General features: G+C 36.1%; 1 protein-coding gene across 1 annotated transcript; it reads left to right on the top strand.

Annotated features, from left to right (window-relative positions):
* The first annotated feature begins 8,099 nt into the window (after positions 1 to 8,099).
* On the top strand, positions 8,100 to 13,897 carry LOC131952491 (sulfotransferase 1E1-like). Its single transcript, XM_059315178.1, has 5 exons — positions 8,100 to 8,230; positions 9,805 to 9,959; positions 10,276 to 10,435; positions 10,807 to 10,973; positions 13,755 to 13,897. Exons 1-5 carry the CDS (start codon positions 8,148 to 8,150, stop codon positions 13,895 to 13,897), a joined length of 708 nt encoding a protein of 235 aa, XP_059171161.1. The 5' UTR covers positions 8,100 to 8,147.
* Positions 13,898 to 16,421: the final 2,524 nt, after the last annotated feature.

The following is a 16,421-nucleotide window of genomic DNA, read 5'->3' as shown; positions in this document are numbered from 1 at the left end:
AACAATGCTTTAGGACTAAATCATAATTTTGTAAATATATAACGACATGTATTATCAAAGCTAAATGTAATTTTTAGACAAACTTAAAATGTCTGAAAAATCTGAGTCGATTTCCTCAAAATATATTAATACAAATGTAGCATCGAAAGTTAATGCTTTCTTTTTCTTTGAATCTGTTAATATTGTTTGTTTCAAACAGAGTATAGAGCACGGGTTCCCAACCTGGGGGTCGCGACCCCCCTGGGGGTCGCGAAGGTCTTTCTGGGGGGTCGCCAACTGGTATACTAAACCTTAGTAATTTGAAACAAAACATAAATATTTAGAAGCATTTTTTTTAATTCGGCTTCATTAACATCACTGGAAATATAATAGAGAAGAAACAAAGTGCACTGTACAAAGTTGTTCTCAGTCACGAATCAATGAAATCTTCAAAACTAAAACGTCATTTGAGAAGAGTCATTCGGAACACACCAAAAAATACATGGAGTTCTTTCGTCGGTAAGAAGCTAGTTGCAAACGCCAGAGACTTGATCGAACAGGAAGTTTTCACCAGCATTAGTGCAAGCATCAAATGAAGTCGCGATAGAAAATTCCAAGCAAAAAAAAAAAAAAACAATAAGAGAAAATCTCATCATGTACGTAAATGTTAAATAACCACGAAGGTTTAGTGAATAGTATGCAATTTTACTCATGCTATTAAAACAGTTATCAAGAGTAGTTCATATTGAAAGTCTACTAGAAAATCTTATTTTAGTGCTTATTTTCCCTACTAATTTCGGCTTTTTAATTCTATGGGGGTCGCGGGTCACTTACTTTTTATAAAAGGGGGTCGCCACTCGAAAAAGGTTGGGAACCACTGGTATAGAGGAAGTATTATAATAGTGCACAATAAAAGTTGCTTTATAATCGTGCAAAAAAATCTGAGTCGATATTTTAACAAATTTTGACGCTTCACAACTATATATATATATATATATATATATATATATATATATATATATATATATATATATATATATATATATATATATATATATATATATATATATATATATATATATATACATATACATATACATATACATATCTATTAATCTATAAATCTATAAATCTATAAATCTATATATCTATAAATCTATATATCTATATATCTATATATCTAACTATATATCTATATAAAGCAAAAAGCTCGGGTGCCCGATAGGTCACTTCCTGGCACAGAGGGCGCTTCAAATCTGACAGGATCCTGAATTGGGGCGATAGAACACGAGAGCCTCTGCCGGTCGGCCACAAAGTCCATGGAGAGGGGGTCAAAACTGACCTCCACTGACGGGCTCTTTTATGGGCTATATTAAGAAAAAAACTTTTGCCGAATGACCCCTCTTGATATTTTGTGAGGTGATAGAAGACCGCACAGGGGTGTCAGAAAAATTCGCCATGTCCGAGAAAAATCTAGAAATGGGTAAAAAATGACCAGTAGTATTTCCCTATATAATCCTTGTATTTTATGTGAAAAAGAGAGGGTAATTTCAACAAAGATTTCAGGATACTTACCCTCTGTACATCAGGCTAATTTTTGACATTCTCCTATGTAAATTGTTAGGCCGTACGGAAAATCTGTCGATTTGACTCAAAGCCCTTGACGAGGGCTAAAATGTGACCGTCAGTGAAATTCTCTATATATGTGCTATGTTACAAAAAAAACAACTTTTGCCGAACGACCACCCTTGATATTTTGTGGGGTTCCAGAAAAAAATCGCCATATCCGGGAAAAATCTGGAAATGCGTTAAAACTGACCAGGCGTATTTCCCTATATAATCTTCGTAATTTATGTTAAAAACAGAGGGTAATTTCAACAAAGATTTCAGGGTATTTACCCTCTGTATATAGGGAAGAGCTAGTTTTAGGGCTAGGAGGATTCTGAATGAAGGTGCGAGGGTCATATGTCAAGTGTAACTGATAATCTGCAACATTCTGCTACCCCCACCTTTCAATTTATTTGTCGTTTTAACATGCGCATTAGATTTTAAAATTTTCTCGGTTCAATGCACGTAGAATAACAAAACAATAACTGTCGTAAATAAGTCTTAACAAGTTGAGTTCAAAGCCTCACTCTTCAAATAAAACTTTGCTTAAGCTTACTTACTCACTTCTAAATTGTCACCTATAAAGCTATTTTATCATATCCTAATGCATCGCCGTTTTACATATGTTAAATGCCACGCTGTTTGTGAGTTTCCTGCTATGCTAAGGTTTCCTTTATTAGGATGAGTTCAGTAGCGTAGCGAGAGGGGGAGGGGGGCGGGGCGGGGGACATATGTCCCCGGGCGCCGACCTTAGGGGGCGCCAAAACTGGTTGGAAAAATAAATTGAAAGGTTAAGGGGGTGCAAATCGAAAGTTTGAGGGGGGGGGGGTGCAAGTCGAAAGTTTGAGGGGGGGGGGGGTGCAAATCGAAATCTCGAGGGGAGGGTGGCAAATTGAAAGTTTGAGGGGGGGGGTGCAAATCGAAAAGTTTGTCCCCGGGTGCCGGGAAGGGTCGCTACGCCTCTGGATGAGTTATAGGCCTACACCTACCACATTTAGACATCCTGTCGTTGGCATGGTAGACATTGCAGACACAGGCAGCACCATGTCGAAAGATAACTTACACGGAAAGTATTCAGAAGAGCTTACCTCAGCTTTCCACAATAATCGACAGGACGTTTCAACAGGTTAAGATATAGAGTTAGTAGTCATTATGAAGGTGATATCGGTTTATACCAGGGGTCTCCAAACTTTTCAGTTCGAGGGCCGCATTAACTATCAAATTTCAGTTCGGGGGCCAGTTTCTTCCAGGCATGTCTTTGATTTTTCTGGGAAAAGTTCCTCAGCCATCACCAACAAACGTTTTTTTCCGTGGACAAAAAGATATCTGCGGGCCGGATGAGAGGACCTCGCGGGCCGCATTCGGCCCGCGGGCCGTAGTTTGGAGACCCCTGGTTTATACGAAGAAAACGTAAACGATTCAAGATAATACTGTTTATAGTGGTATTCGTATTTCAATTCCTATTCCTAGTCCAATGTCTATTCCTATTATTGTTTCTAAACCTATCTTTAGCCTTAGACCTAGCTAGAAATAGGAATAGTCAAGGTTGTGAACTGTCGGTAATCCAACTGCTAATCCGAAAAGTCCCAAGTTCGAACCCACAGCGTGTGATGCTTGATTACTGCAGACAGCAACATAAAAAAACCGACAACTACTGCTTCTTTTTAGATTGTTCTTGTTTGGACTAAGACTTTGGTAGAAAATCCAGAACGGAAAGAAGTCTGAAATCGGAGTCAACGGTCCATATGGCGCAAAACAAGTTCACACGTAATACTTAAATGTATTGGAGGAAATCCTTCCCAAAATGTATATTTAGAACGAAGAAAAAAAAGTTTACCACGCCATTAAGGTGCACAGGGTCAGAGGAGACGCAAAATCCACTACAACAGACATGTACACATGTTTACACAAACGTACTTGTCCATACTATATGGAGTTTAAACCTGATGTAAGCAACTCACGAGCTCCATACATTATTTTTATGCAGCTCGCAACTTCAAACATTAAAAAAATAAACATAGGAACTTGGACCATCTGTACACGTTAACCCTTCATTTTTATATTGTATCAATTTTGCTCCAAAGTGAACTAACCCCAATGAATCTATACACATGTACAAAGGTTCTTAATATGCCATACTCTAGCTTAATCACTGTTGACCCAAATTCAAATTTTTTATGTGAAATATAGTATTACTAAGGATTAAAGTAAGCGTATCAAATTTAATGAAAATAACTTCATAGCCTGCAGTTATTATGTACATTGTATCTAGTTTTTTAATTTGGTCAAATCATCGGTTTTGAATTTTTATTACAACACGAGGAGAGAATAGGAACGAGAGCACATCTATGCCCATACACCACTAGTCCAACCATAACACATATAGTCACTCCACCACTACAGTACTATGTCCTGTGCTACGTTCACGCAAGGCACAGTTACTTTAATACGTATCTACTTGAAAATATCCTTCAAGAAAGTTGTTTTATAACATACCAGGCAGGAGGAATATGTCAAGTGTAACACGACAATTTAAAATTATAAAAAATCGTGTTTATTTTTAAATTGGAGAACTGCTATCGTCTACTGCTAAATTTTTTTTTTAGAAAATTATAATTATTTCTAGCTAATTTGACTATGCTGTATCATAAAAGATACACCGTAAACGATTTTTTTCAGAACCTAGTGACACCATTTTATCAGTAAACCAGTCGGTAATACACATTGCCAATTTGATATTGTAGAAAATAAATCGTGGGTGACCTCTTCTGATATAGGTCGGGTGTCACTTCCAGAGTAATCGGGCTTTAGGAATAACCAAATTTGTTAAGACACCGTTTTGAAAGGTGAAAATTCATATAATATGCTGCTTAAAGAGAGTGCGATTTTTAAAAAATGCAAATTTTCTTTTTAGGTTTTTGACAGCATATATAATCATGTAAAAGTTTCGAGTTCTTTTGAGACAGGACGTTCAGTGAATACAAGAAATAAAAGATTGCCTTCTATCAATCCATGCTAATTATAATATTCCAACAATAATGTCTTCTTAATAGTCTGCAGAATTTGCATTCACATTTTACTAATTATATTATTCCAACAATTATTCCGTCTTGGAGATTTCGCATTCACATTTTTTAATCGTGAGTTGAATTTATTTTTAAATTACTTCTTTTAGCAAAATTACAAAAAAGTTTAATTTATTAGTTTTTTCTACCCTACTATTATTATGTTATTAAAATGTATCCACGTTGATCCGTTTGAAATGTTTTAGCTATTTGCGTGTATTTAATATTTTCTTTACGTTATGCGAAAGAGTAAAAACAATGGTAATTATAAAATAGATTTAAGTCGTTATATAAACAAACCCTATTCTATCTATGTATATAATTATTTTCACGGGGACCATGCAGGACAAGACGTAGACGCACGCCATTGCTCCCCCGCTCTCCAGACAAATCGCTACCACCCCCACCCACACCAATCTGGTGAGCTTTGGTTCACGACGAATGTTTACAATCTTAGAGCCGGGTTAGTGACGGCTATTAGGGGCAGATAATTTAGTATTAAACAATAGAAACGAAGGTAGGGGGGGGGGTGAGAGGAGGTAGGTTGAGGATAATCGCTCTTCACGAGCTAATGAGAGTATTTTGAATCAAAATATTTTCAGTCGCAGCATTGGTAGAGTGGAATAAAAAAAAACGGGAGTAATCTCCCCTAAACTTTCTCGAATATTCTTATACAACACTACGGGGGATGGCAACTCGGAATATAGACATGATTTTTAATTACTTATACTTTTTAAAATAGAATAGAATCTCGTAGAAAAAAAGAATTGCGCACCAAGTGAACGCTAAATAATATGTGTATAATAGTGCGGAATATTATTAGTAGGCCCTACTCTATAAATTCACCTGCGTTTTTTGAGGAGTCGGAAATAGCTTTAATTACTACTTCCAGTAAACGGAAATTACTAAAAGTTTAATAGAAGGCAGAAAAGGATATCTTTTACTTATATGTGAAATTTCGTTAATCTATTTGAAACAGAACTCAGTTTATGGGTCTTTGAAAAATTGATAATAGAATAAGTTCCACTTCCGGTTACCAGAAATCGCTTAAAAGTTGATACAGCACTACAAATTCGGTATAATATTCATATATGAAATTTCATCAACCTAGCTGTAACGGTGTTCAAGTTATTGTGTTTACAGACACACATACACACATACACACATACATACACACACAGACATACGGACATACGGAGTGGACACTTGCCCGAATGCGACAAATGCCTAAATGGACACTTGCCCGCATGCGACAAATACCCGAATGAACACTTGCCCGAATGCGACAAATGCTCAAATGGACACTTGCCCGAATGCGACAACTGCCGGAATGGACACTTGCCCGAATGCGACAAATGCCAAAAAGGACAATTGCCCGAATGCGACAAATGTAAAAATGGACACTTGCCCGAATGCGACAAATGCTTAAATGGACACTTGCTCGAATGCGACAAATGAACGAAAGCCAACATGAGGGCTTTATTCCTATGATAAATTCATGGAGAACATAGATCTAATTTTGTAACTTGCAGTGTAAGCAAGTTTTAGTGTAAGCCTTACACTAAAACTGTCAGAAATGACGGCGGTGTTGTCTGATCTGCAATACATGTGCAGCGAACTGCACCTTATTATACGTTGAAGTTGAATACATTATTTGACCTAGTGAACTTATTTAGCTCGTGACTCAGGTCACGTGACGGTAGACTATACATTTCAAATATTGCTATAGTATTAATATGAACTGTCAATGTTTCAGTCTGAGTAGTAGAATAATATATGTGCATCTGTTTTTTCTTACAATTACACAGGCAGAAAAGTGAATCCTTATCCTTATCTTTATCTTTATCTTTATCCTTATCCTTATCCTTATCCTTATCCTTATCCTTATCCTTATCCTTATCCTTATCCTTATCCTTATCCTTATCCTTATCCTTATCCTTATCCTTATCCTTATCCTTATCCTTATCTTTATCCTTATCCTTATCCTTATCCTTATCCTTATCCTTATCCTTATCCTTATCCTTATCCTTATCCTTATCCTTATCCTTATCCTTATCCTTATCCTTATCCTTATCCTTATCCTTATCCTTATCCTTATCCTTATCCTTATCCTTATCCTTATCCTTATCCTTATCCTTATCCTTATCCTTATCCTTATCCTTATCCTTATCCTTATCCTTATCCTTATCCTTATCCTTATCCTTATCCTTATCCTTATCCTTATCCTTATCCTTATCCTTATCCTTATCATTATCCTTATCCTTATCCTTATCCTTATCTTTAACCTTATCCTTATCCTTATCCTTATTCTTATCCTTATCCTTATCCTTATCCTTATCCTTATCCTTATCCTTATCCTTATCCTTATCCTTATCCTTATCCTTATCCTTATCCTTATCCTTATGCTTATCCTTATCCTTATCCTTATGCTTATCCTTATCCTTATCCTTATCCTTATCCTTATCCTTATCCTTATCCTTATCCTTATCCTTATCCTTATCCTTATCCTCATCCTCATCCTCATCCTCATCCTCATCCTCATCCTCATCCTCATCCTCATCCTCATCCTCATCCTCATCCTCATCCTCATCCTCATCCTCATCCTCATCCTCATCCTCATCCTCATCCTCATCCTCATCCTCATCCTCATCTTCATCCTCATCCTCATCCTCATCCTCATCCTCATCCTCATCCTCATCCTCATCCTCATCCTCATCCTCATCCTTATCCTCATCCTTATCCTTATCCTTATCCTTATCCTTATCCTTATCCTTATCCTTATCCTTATCCTTATCCTTATCCTTATCCTTATCCTTATCCTTATCCTTATCCTTATCCTTATCCTTATCCTTATCCTTATCCCTATCCCTATCCCTATCCCTATCCCTATCCCTATCCCTATCCCCATCACCATCACCATCACCATCACCATCACCATCACCATCACCATCCAATCCCTTTCCCTATTATATCCTTAACTAATCCTTAATTATCCGTAAATCTATCGCAAAATAACATGGGTCAAATGCACAGGTGAAAATGTATAATTATTAATGAGGTTAACGGCGATGAAAAGGGAGGGGGGATAGGATGTAAAGTCTAAAACTGACAGTTTGCAGCATATGGCTTCCAGTCAGACTACCCCACTGGCCCATTGATTAGACGTTTTAACACATGCATTAAATATTCATCAATCAAATTTTTTTTCGTTTACCTTTTGAATGCTAATAGAATAACATAGCAATAACTGTCTTAAATGATCCTGAATCATTTGAGTTCAAATCTCTCTCTGAAATTTATTTAAGCCTAATCACTCATTTTGTTGCTTTCTACAAAGCTTCCTGTCATAGTCTAATACAAAGCCTTTGTGAAAGGTTAATGCTCTGTGTTAACCTTTATAAAGATCACTTGTAAGACTCCTCCATTTGGTCCTGCTGCATTAGACATCCTCTTGTTGGCATATTAACCTTGTACAGTGTAGAGAAAGGCAGCACCATGTCGAAAGAAAATGGAGATGTTACTACTTACACTGAAAGCATTCAGAAGAGCTTACCTCAACTCTCCACAATGATAGACAGGTGAGTTCTAGCGGGTTAATTTGAAGACTTAGTAGTTACTATGAGGTGATATTGTTTAAGATGATGGATCTGTAAACAGTTCAAAATATTGCTTAGATTTACACAGAGTTTCTTCCAGGCTTTGCCCCCCCCCCCCCCCCAACGAAATTTTTTACCGCCCCCCCCCCCGAACGAAATGAAATTTATATAATTTATATAGAAAATATATACTTTTAACAGTGTCCACCCCCCCCCCCCCCGAAGAAATTTTACCGCCCCCCCCGAAAATTTCAAGTCCCCCCCCCCCCCGGAGAAAAAAGTCTGGAAGAAACACTGGATTTACACGCCTAACTGGAAGTGGCTGCGTGTGGTTTCGAACTAACAACAAGGTCGAGGTTGTGACGACCAGCGCTACCGTTTACCATGTCATGATTGCTAAACCGAAAAGTCTTGAGTTCGAACCCCCGGGCAGATGAGGCTCGATTACTGCGGACAGCTGCCAGTCTAGGAGGAAAACTAAAAAAAAACAACCAAAAACAACTACTGCCTTATTATTTATTCTTGGTTGCATAAAGGCAAATCCAGAAAGAAAAAAAGGCTGAATTCGGAGTCAAAGGTCCATATGACGAATTACAAGTTGAATGATAATACATTATTGAGTTGGACAAAATCCCCTCCAACTTTACACTTGAGAACAAAGAAGAGGATGAAGTTTAGGGCAATTAATTAAGGAGCACGACACAGGGTCAGAGGACAATTTAATAAATAACAAAGAACTTAGGCTCTTCAATTGAATCTATTTATTAGTGAAAGAAAATTAACAGACTTTTTTACGGGTACGTAAATGTACGAAATCATAACGTCTACTACAACAAAAATGTTGAAACGTCATGAGATGTATATATTTGTACATTTGTACATTTGTACATTTGTACATTTGTACATTTGTACATTTGTACATTTGTACATTTGTACATTTGTACATTTGTACATTTGTACATTTGTACATTTGTACATTTGTACATTTGTACATTTGTACATTTGTACATTTGTACATTTGTACATTTGTACATTTGTACATTTGTACATTTGTACATTTGTACATTTGTACATTTGTACATTTGTACATTTGTACATTTGTACATTTGTACATTTGTACATTTGTACATTTGTACATTTGTACATTTGTACATTTGTACATTTGTACATTTGTACATTTGTACATTTGTACATTTGTACATTTGTACATTTGTACATTTGTACATTTGTACATTTGTACATTTGTACATTTGTACATTTGTACATTTGTACATTTGAACATTTGAACATTTGTACAGCGCTGCAGTTTATCTTTGCGCCACGGAGTGCGATATGCTTAGTCTGGCCAAAACCCATGGGACTAGCGGCTCATAACATTGCACAGACAAACAGCCTGACTAATGAGCATGCATTGCTCTGGTAATGACCGTTTACATGAGATAACTGAATTACCGTGACTGGGAAATATAAAATAAAGTATTGATAGTTTCTCAGTGTTAAGCTCTGTTTACAACAAAATTCTACGTGTTTGTTGATGTGTACTACTGTCTTTTTAGGTTCGGCAACAAGTTCCATTTCGGCAATGCCGGCGGCTACTGGCATCTCCCCCTACCTATAGGTTCCGACACTGACTGCAGGACACACCTTCGTAATATCAGAAACATGGAGATACGCCCTGATGATGTCTTGATTTGCTCATATCCAAGGACAGGTAAGTCGATTCCAGAGTAAATATGTTGTCTTCAGAGTTTCTTCCAGGCATCTGTTCGAAGAAAGTCTACCGCCCCCTGAACGAGATGGTTTTTATATAGTAAACATACACTTTTACTAGTGTCCGCCCCCCCCCCCCCCGAAAAATGTTGACTGCCCCCCGCCCCCCCCCCCCCCCGAAAATATCAAGTGCCCCCCGGAGAAAAACATCTTGAAGATACACTGGTTGTCTTTTTTATATTACACAGCTACATACTTTTATGTATTGGTGTAAATGTCAAAGCATTTACCTTTTTTATGTGTATGGGTTAAAACAGGCCTCCACTGGCACCAAGAGATTGTGGCCATGTTGATGTACAAGACAGAGAAACTGAGCGCAGAGAGAGAGAACAGCATGCACTTCCTAGACGGGAGGCCGATGCATATCTTAGACAGCATGAAATCACCAAGGCTTATAGAAACTCATGTGCCGTTTAGGTAGTGTAACCTTGTCCTAAATTAATTTAATCTTGTATTTATGTCCACACGAAATGAAATTATGTTGGAGATCTAAGCGATACAAATCTGTGAGGTTTTTTCTTAGTGATGCTGGTATTGATGTTGTAAGTTAGAAATCACTTGGTCAAAAGTGGTTACGTTTTACTTATAGGGGCGTGGCCAAAGGTTCTTTGTATTGCGAGCAATGCCGAACTTAGTGAAAGGTTGTGATATTTTCTTTAGTGTAGTGTAGTGATGTCTTACATAACTAAATAGAAATTCAGCGTGGTAAATTTTTTTTTGCGTTTGTTTTAGGTTACGCTTTAATATGTCTGCAACACGAAGTTTAACTTGCATTGTTGTTACTTTAGGTATATCCCCAAGCAAGCTTTGGAGAAGAAAATAAAAATAATCCGCTTGGACAGAAATCCAAAAGATACTCTGGTCTCGCTCTACACTCTCCTTCAGAAAACTGCAGAGCCACTGCATTATCCTGGAACATTTGAGCAGTTTGTCATCCTTAATTTAGAAGCTGGCTGTAAGTTTATATTTCACTGTCAGATTTAAACAGAACACGTGCTGTTTTTTTGTATTGTCCGTCTAAACTAAAAAGTTTGTGCACAAACTTTATAAATAAGAAAAGAATAAGCAGTACAGCGGTACCTCGATATTTTTTCGAAATACTGATTGCCGAGCGAGCTAAAATTTGATTTGACACACAAGCAAAATTTGAGCTACGAGTAAGCTAGGGGCGGGGAGGGCGGCAAACCTTTTTTGGCGCCTAAAGGGCGAAAATATTTAAAATCTGATTTTAAGCTGCAGTTATGTATTATAAACGGCTACAAGCCTTTACATACTGATTTAACTTCTTATCTTGATTATGCAACTGTAAAATAAATACTTTTAAGAAACATCGACCGCAAAAGGCCGCATTGTTACATTTTCCAAGATAAGGTTGGAGAAGGGGGGAGGTGCTTTTTCGCCGACTAAAATTGGAAGGAGTTACACTTGATTTGTAAGTAAGTAACTCTTTTAACACGTAAAAATGAAACAAATTCTTTTAAAGCGTATTGGTTAACATTACAATAGAAAATAAACCGGAAGGGATCTCCCCTAAACTTTCTCGAATATTCTAATATAACATTACGGGGGGTGGCAACTCGGGACATAGACAATATTTTTAATCCATTTTTATTACCTGAACTTTCTATAATAGAATATAATCTAGTAGAAAAAAGAATTGCACACTAAGGGAACGCCAAATAAAATGTGCACAGTAGCGCGAAATATTATTAGTACTTTATAAATTCACATGCGTATTTTTGAGAAATCGGAAATAGCGTAAATTACTACTTCCGGTCGACGGAAATTACTCAAAATTTAATAAAAGGCAGAGAATTGAGAATTAGATCTTTTACTTACATGTGAAATTTCATTTATCTATCAGAAATAGTACTAAAGTTATAGGCTTTTGAAAAATTCAAAGTAGAAAAAGTTTCACTTCCGGTTGTCGGAAATCGCTCAAAAGTTGTTACGGATCTACGATTTTTATATAATAATAAAAATTTTATATGAAATTTCATTAACCTAGCTGTAACGGTACTCAAGTTATCGTGTTTACAGACACACATACACACAGACACACATACACACACTCAGACATACGGACAAGATTGCAAAACTATTTTTTTCCTTGTCAGGGAGCCATAAAACGTCGAGATTCGCAAAAATCTCGATTTTGTTTTTGCACGATTACAAGACTTCCTCTATATTTCGTATATACGAGAAGTAAAAAGAAGGGGGGGGGGGGGCTTTTTCGCCGAGGTAGATATGTAGGATTTACACCAAAATAGCGATAAATAAGTAAATCGTTTAACACATAAAATAGAAACCAATTTATTAAAGCGTAATGTACGATGTAACTAGTCAGTTTTGTTAAGAAATGACGCGATTAATTAGTTGAACGATGCCTACGATTCTCTCAACTTCAATGTCAGAGATCAGATTCTTTGCCTGACATCTTGCCTGGAGAGAATTAGAGAGAAATAAATATCTCATATATATATATGTATATATATATATATATATATATATATATATATATATATATATATATATATATATATATATATATATATATATATATATATATATATATATGGGTTCGCCCTTTGCGCCTGGAGGGGTCGCTTCGCCTCTTAGCAGAATAGCGGGTTTACAAGTTCGTGAAAAAAAGAAGGGTCCTCAGAAGTTGCTACTGATTGGTGCATCAAAGCAATGTAATGGCACTTTCCTTACTAAGTTCCGAAACGTTTGGAAAGGGCGTACAATACAAACCTCCTAGGGCAATTTGTTTTAACCGTGTGCGTTAAAAAAGTTGAGAAACTAAGGAAAACAAGGATCTGCGATAGAAAAAGCAGAGAATAAAAAATTGCGAAAGTAACAAATCATTATAAAATTTAAAAAATTTCAATTATATTCGATGAAGTTTAAATTCGGCTAAATTCAGAGATAAAATATAACGTTAAAGAATGAAAGAGAACAAAATGAAGTTCCTCCGCCTATCCACATTACCCTACATTTGGACTACATCATTCTTACGCTAAAGTTGGATCGTTTTCAGAGTAAATACACTTTATAAAATCAGTTTATTCCTTTACATTATTCTTAATTCTGTTATTAAACAATTTTTAAAAACTGTGTAGTACTACGGGGCTAGTACGTATTAGTGATATTTCGGTCAAATCTTAGGCTTGGTAAAATTAATAGAACTGTACCCTTAAGCTCAAAAAAATAATTATTTGCAACATTTATAACGTTGATTCTAAAAATATTAACTTTCCTAATGATTTTTAGGCTTAAGTTTTTATTTTTAAAAATTATTTTTACGGCCGTTATGAAGTCAAAATATATTTTAAAAAAAACAAAAAAAAAACAACAACAATTTTATCCATGGCACCTATAATGTTCGAATGATTCTATGAATGATTCTATGAATATGTTTATTTTTACAAGCTTTTATTTAACTTGCTTCCTCTGTCTGTCTTTACTCTGTCGTCATAGATCAAAACGCTCGAGCTAAATTTCTGGAACTTCTAACTGACCGATTCGTTTCAAATCTGGCACATGGGTCAAGAAATGACGCTTTTTGTTATAGTTTATTAAACAGTAGTGTATTATTATATTTTTTTTTTGAGAAAATAATTTATTTTCTACATTTTAGTGCATTATTACAAAAAAGCTTTTTTCTAAAACATTTTTTGTTAAAATATAGTTTTTCATTTCTGAGAAGTTTTTAATCAAATTGATGCTGTTTCAGATTTTTATGGCGACCTATTTACTTACCTGATGGAATGGCAAGATGGTATTGATGCTAACCCTGATGTTCCATTCTACACATCAGTGTACGAGGATATGAAATTAGTCAGTGGTTTATTTTCAAATGAAAGCGTTGTTTCATGACATTTAGTCAAGTCTCTTTTTTTTTCAGCACGCTTAGAAAATACAGCCAATAATTGTTTGTTGTGTTTATTTTTAAGCAAAACCCATTTTGAAATTGAAGACCACATGGGATAAGCCACGCTTGTCACAGTTTTCTAGTTTTGAGAAAAATGAGATTTTGTGTTTGATATCATTCATTTTTCACAGTGCATAATTTTAATATTTTTAAAATTGAAGCGATCGATGTGGTTTTACGCTTTCATATTGTTATACTTGCTGGATACATACTAACAGAGGCGTAGCGAGAGGGGTGCGGGGGGTGCGGACCGCACCGGGTGACACCATTTAGAGGGGTGACACCAAGGCATAAAATAGCAAAATATATAGAGAAAAACTTGAGGGGGGGGGGGTGCAAATAGAAAATTTGAAAGTTGGTCCCCGGGAAGGGTCGCTACGCCTCTGTGGGGGGGGGGTGACACCATTAAGTGCCGCACCGGGTGACACCCGACCTCGCTACGCCACTGCATACTAATACTACAAAGTGAGTTCAAATTGTAAAAGACTTTGCAGTGACACAAAAAAAAACAAACCTTCATGCAGTGTTGACATAGTGTATGCTCCAAATGAGGGATCATGTGTAAAAAAAATATATGAAAGAGGAACGTGGACACATTTTGCTAAACATAAAAAGCAAAAAACAGTCCTGCAGTCATTGCTTCATCTTTAAAAAAAATATATTTAACAAGCCGTCCCGCGGCGTGTCATACGTCACTATTTAGTTGTTTTATTTTCTACTTTTCAGTAATTCATAATTTGTGACTGAAAATATTTGCTTTAAAACACTATCAGTAGGCCGTTAAGGACGATAACCCTACCCTCCTTTCCCCCAACCCCTCCCCCTCGCCCCGTGAAAGCAGCCTCCTCTTAGTTACCTCCCCTAAGTTTAAAATCGTTTCAAACTAAATTATCTGCCCCTAATTGCCGTCACTAAGCCCGGCTCTACGATTGTAAACATTTAGCGTGAACCACAACTCACCAGACCATGTGGGGGTGGGGGTGGTAGGGATATGCTTAGAGAGGAAGAGAGGGGGCTGCTAGGCGCGCTTACAGCTTGGTGTTTTCTAGGGTATCCAAGAAGAGAATTGTATATATATATATATATATATATATATATATATATATATATATATATATATATATAAAATGACAATAATTTTTAATAGAGAGGTCAATTGGTTGTATAATCACCCCCCTTCCTAGGCCTTTGATACTACTTTAAATTGGCGTTTCACAGCTAGATACAATACACAATTTGTGCTTAGTGGATTAATAAAATCACCACAATTATTTTGTGTATCTTTTCGATTTAAATCAGTGTTACTTCTGAAAAACAGGATGATACAGTTGGTGTGAAAAAACTGAATGCGTTTCTGGAGACTGGATGTAGCGAGGAGCTATGTGAGAAAATAGCAGAGGCCTGTAGATTTGACAGTTTGAAACCTTTCAAAGAAAACACGTCATTAGAAAGTATAAATGGTATATTTCGAAACCGAAAAAATGGCTTCTACAGAAAAGGTATGGAACAGAAATATTATTCTCTACAGTATGTAGCTAGTGAGCATTGTTATAACGTGTTAAAGGGGTGTGTCTATTTCACCCAATACATGTAATTATAACTTTTCTCGATAATATTTGTCTAGGGATAGTTTTGTCAATCGTTAGCGAAAATGAAAATTAGTTACGTCAAAATTAAGTCACGACAGCGGTATTGTAATTCGTCGCTTCCAAAAAAACTCCTACACACCCGTGACATCTAGGCCTAGCCCACTGTATTCTACCTCGCCTTGAAGAGGAAGATCAAAATCCAGTGAAAGTTTCTTTAATTTTATCAAAGGTTATTACGACTTGGGCCTCGGAAGCTTCTTTCTTTCAGCCCCTGTTCCCCAATTTCTATTTTCCCCGGTCCACTAAAGATTAAAAATATTTTGACACCCCTCTATTCGGCTAGTATATTTTTGTTTGAAATTACCATTGAGCTAAGATGCCCCCCCCCCTCCTCCACATTACCATATATATAGTATTTACTTTACTATCTCAAGGTGAAGGGCAAAAGCAATTAATGTTGCCTTAAAGCAACACAGAAATCACACTTGGAACTAATTCTCTAAAGAATTAATAATCAAACTGTTTAAAACGTCTCTGTCACAACAATTTATATTATTGGCGCTTTAAAACATAACAAAAGACTAACTCTTTACAATATTGAAATTTTTTTATTCTGTAAAGTAAAATTTTTTTTAGGATCAAAACAGTGATTTTTTTTTTATAAATATAACTTTTAAACGTTATGCGAGCTACCTAACATTGATAAAAGCTGTAATAAAACTTGGTAATTTCTAGGTGATGTCGGCGATTGGACAAACTGGTTCTCAGGGTCATTGAACGAAAAATTTGATAGAGAATTCAAGAAACACATGGCTGGATATAGAACTGCTTACAAATATACTTTAGATGAAATGTTAAATTAATTTATGCACAGATATTT

The sequence above is a fragment of the Physella acuta genome, unplaced genomic scaffold (genome assembly GCF_028476545.2).
Source record: "Physella acuta isolate Inbredline_101_S28 unplaced genomic scaffold, ASM2847654v3 ptg000875l, whole genome shotgun sequence".
Classification (NCBI taxonomy): domain Eukaryota; kingdom Metazoa; phylum Mollusca; class Gastropoda; family Physidae; genus Physella; species Physella acuta.
This window is presented reverse-complemented; position numbering and strand designations above follow the sequence as displayed.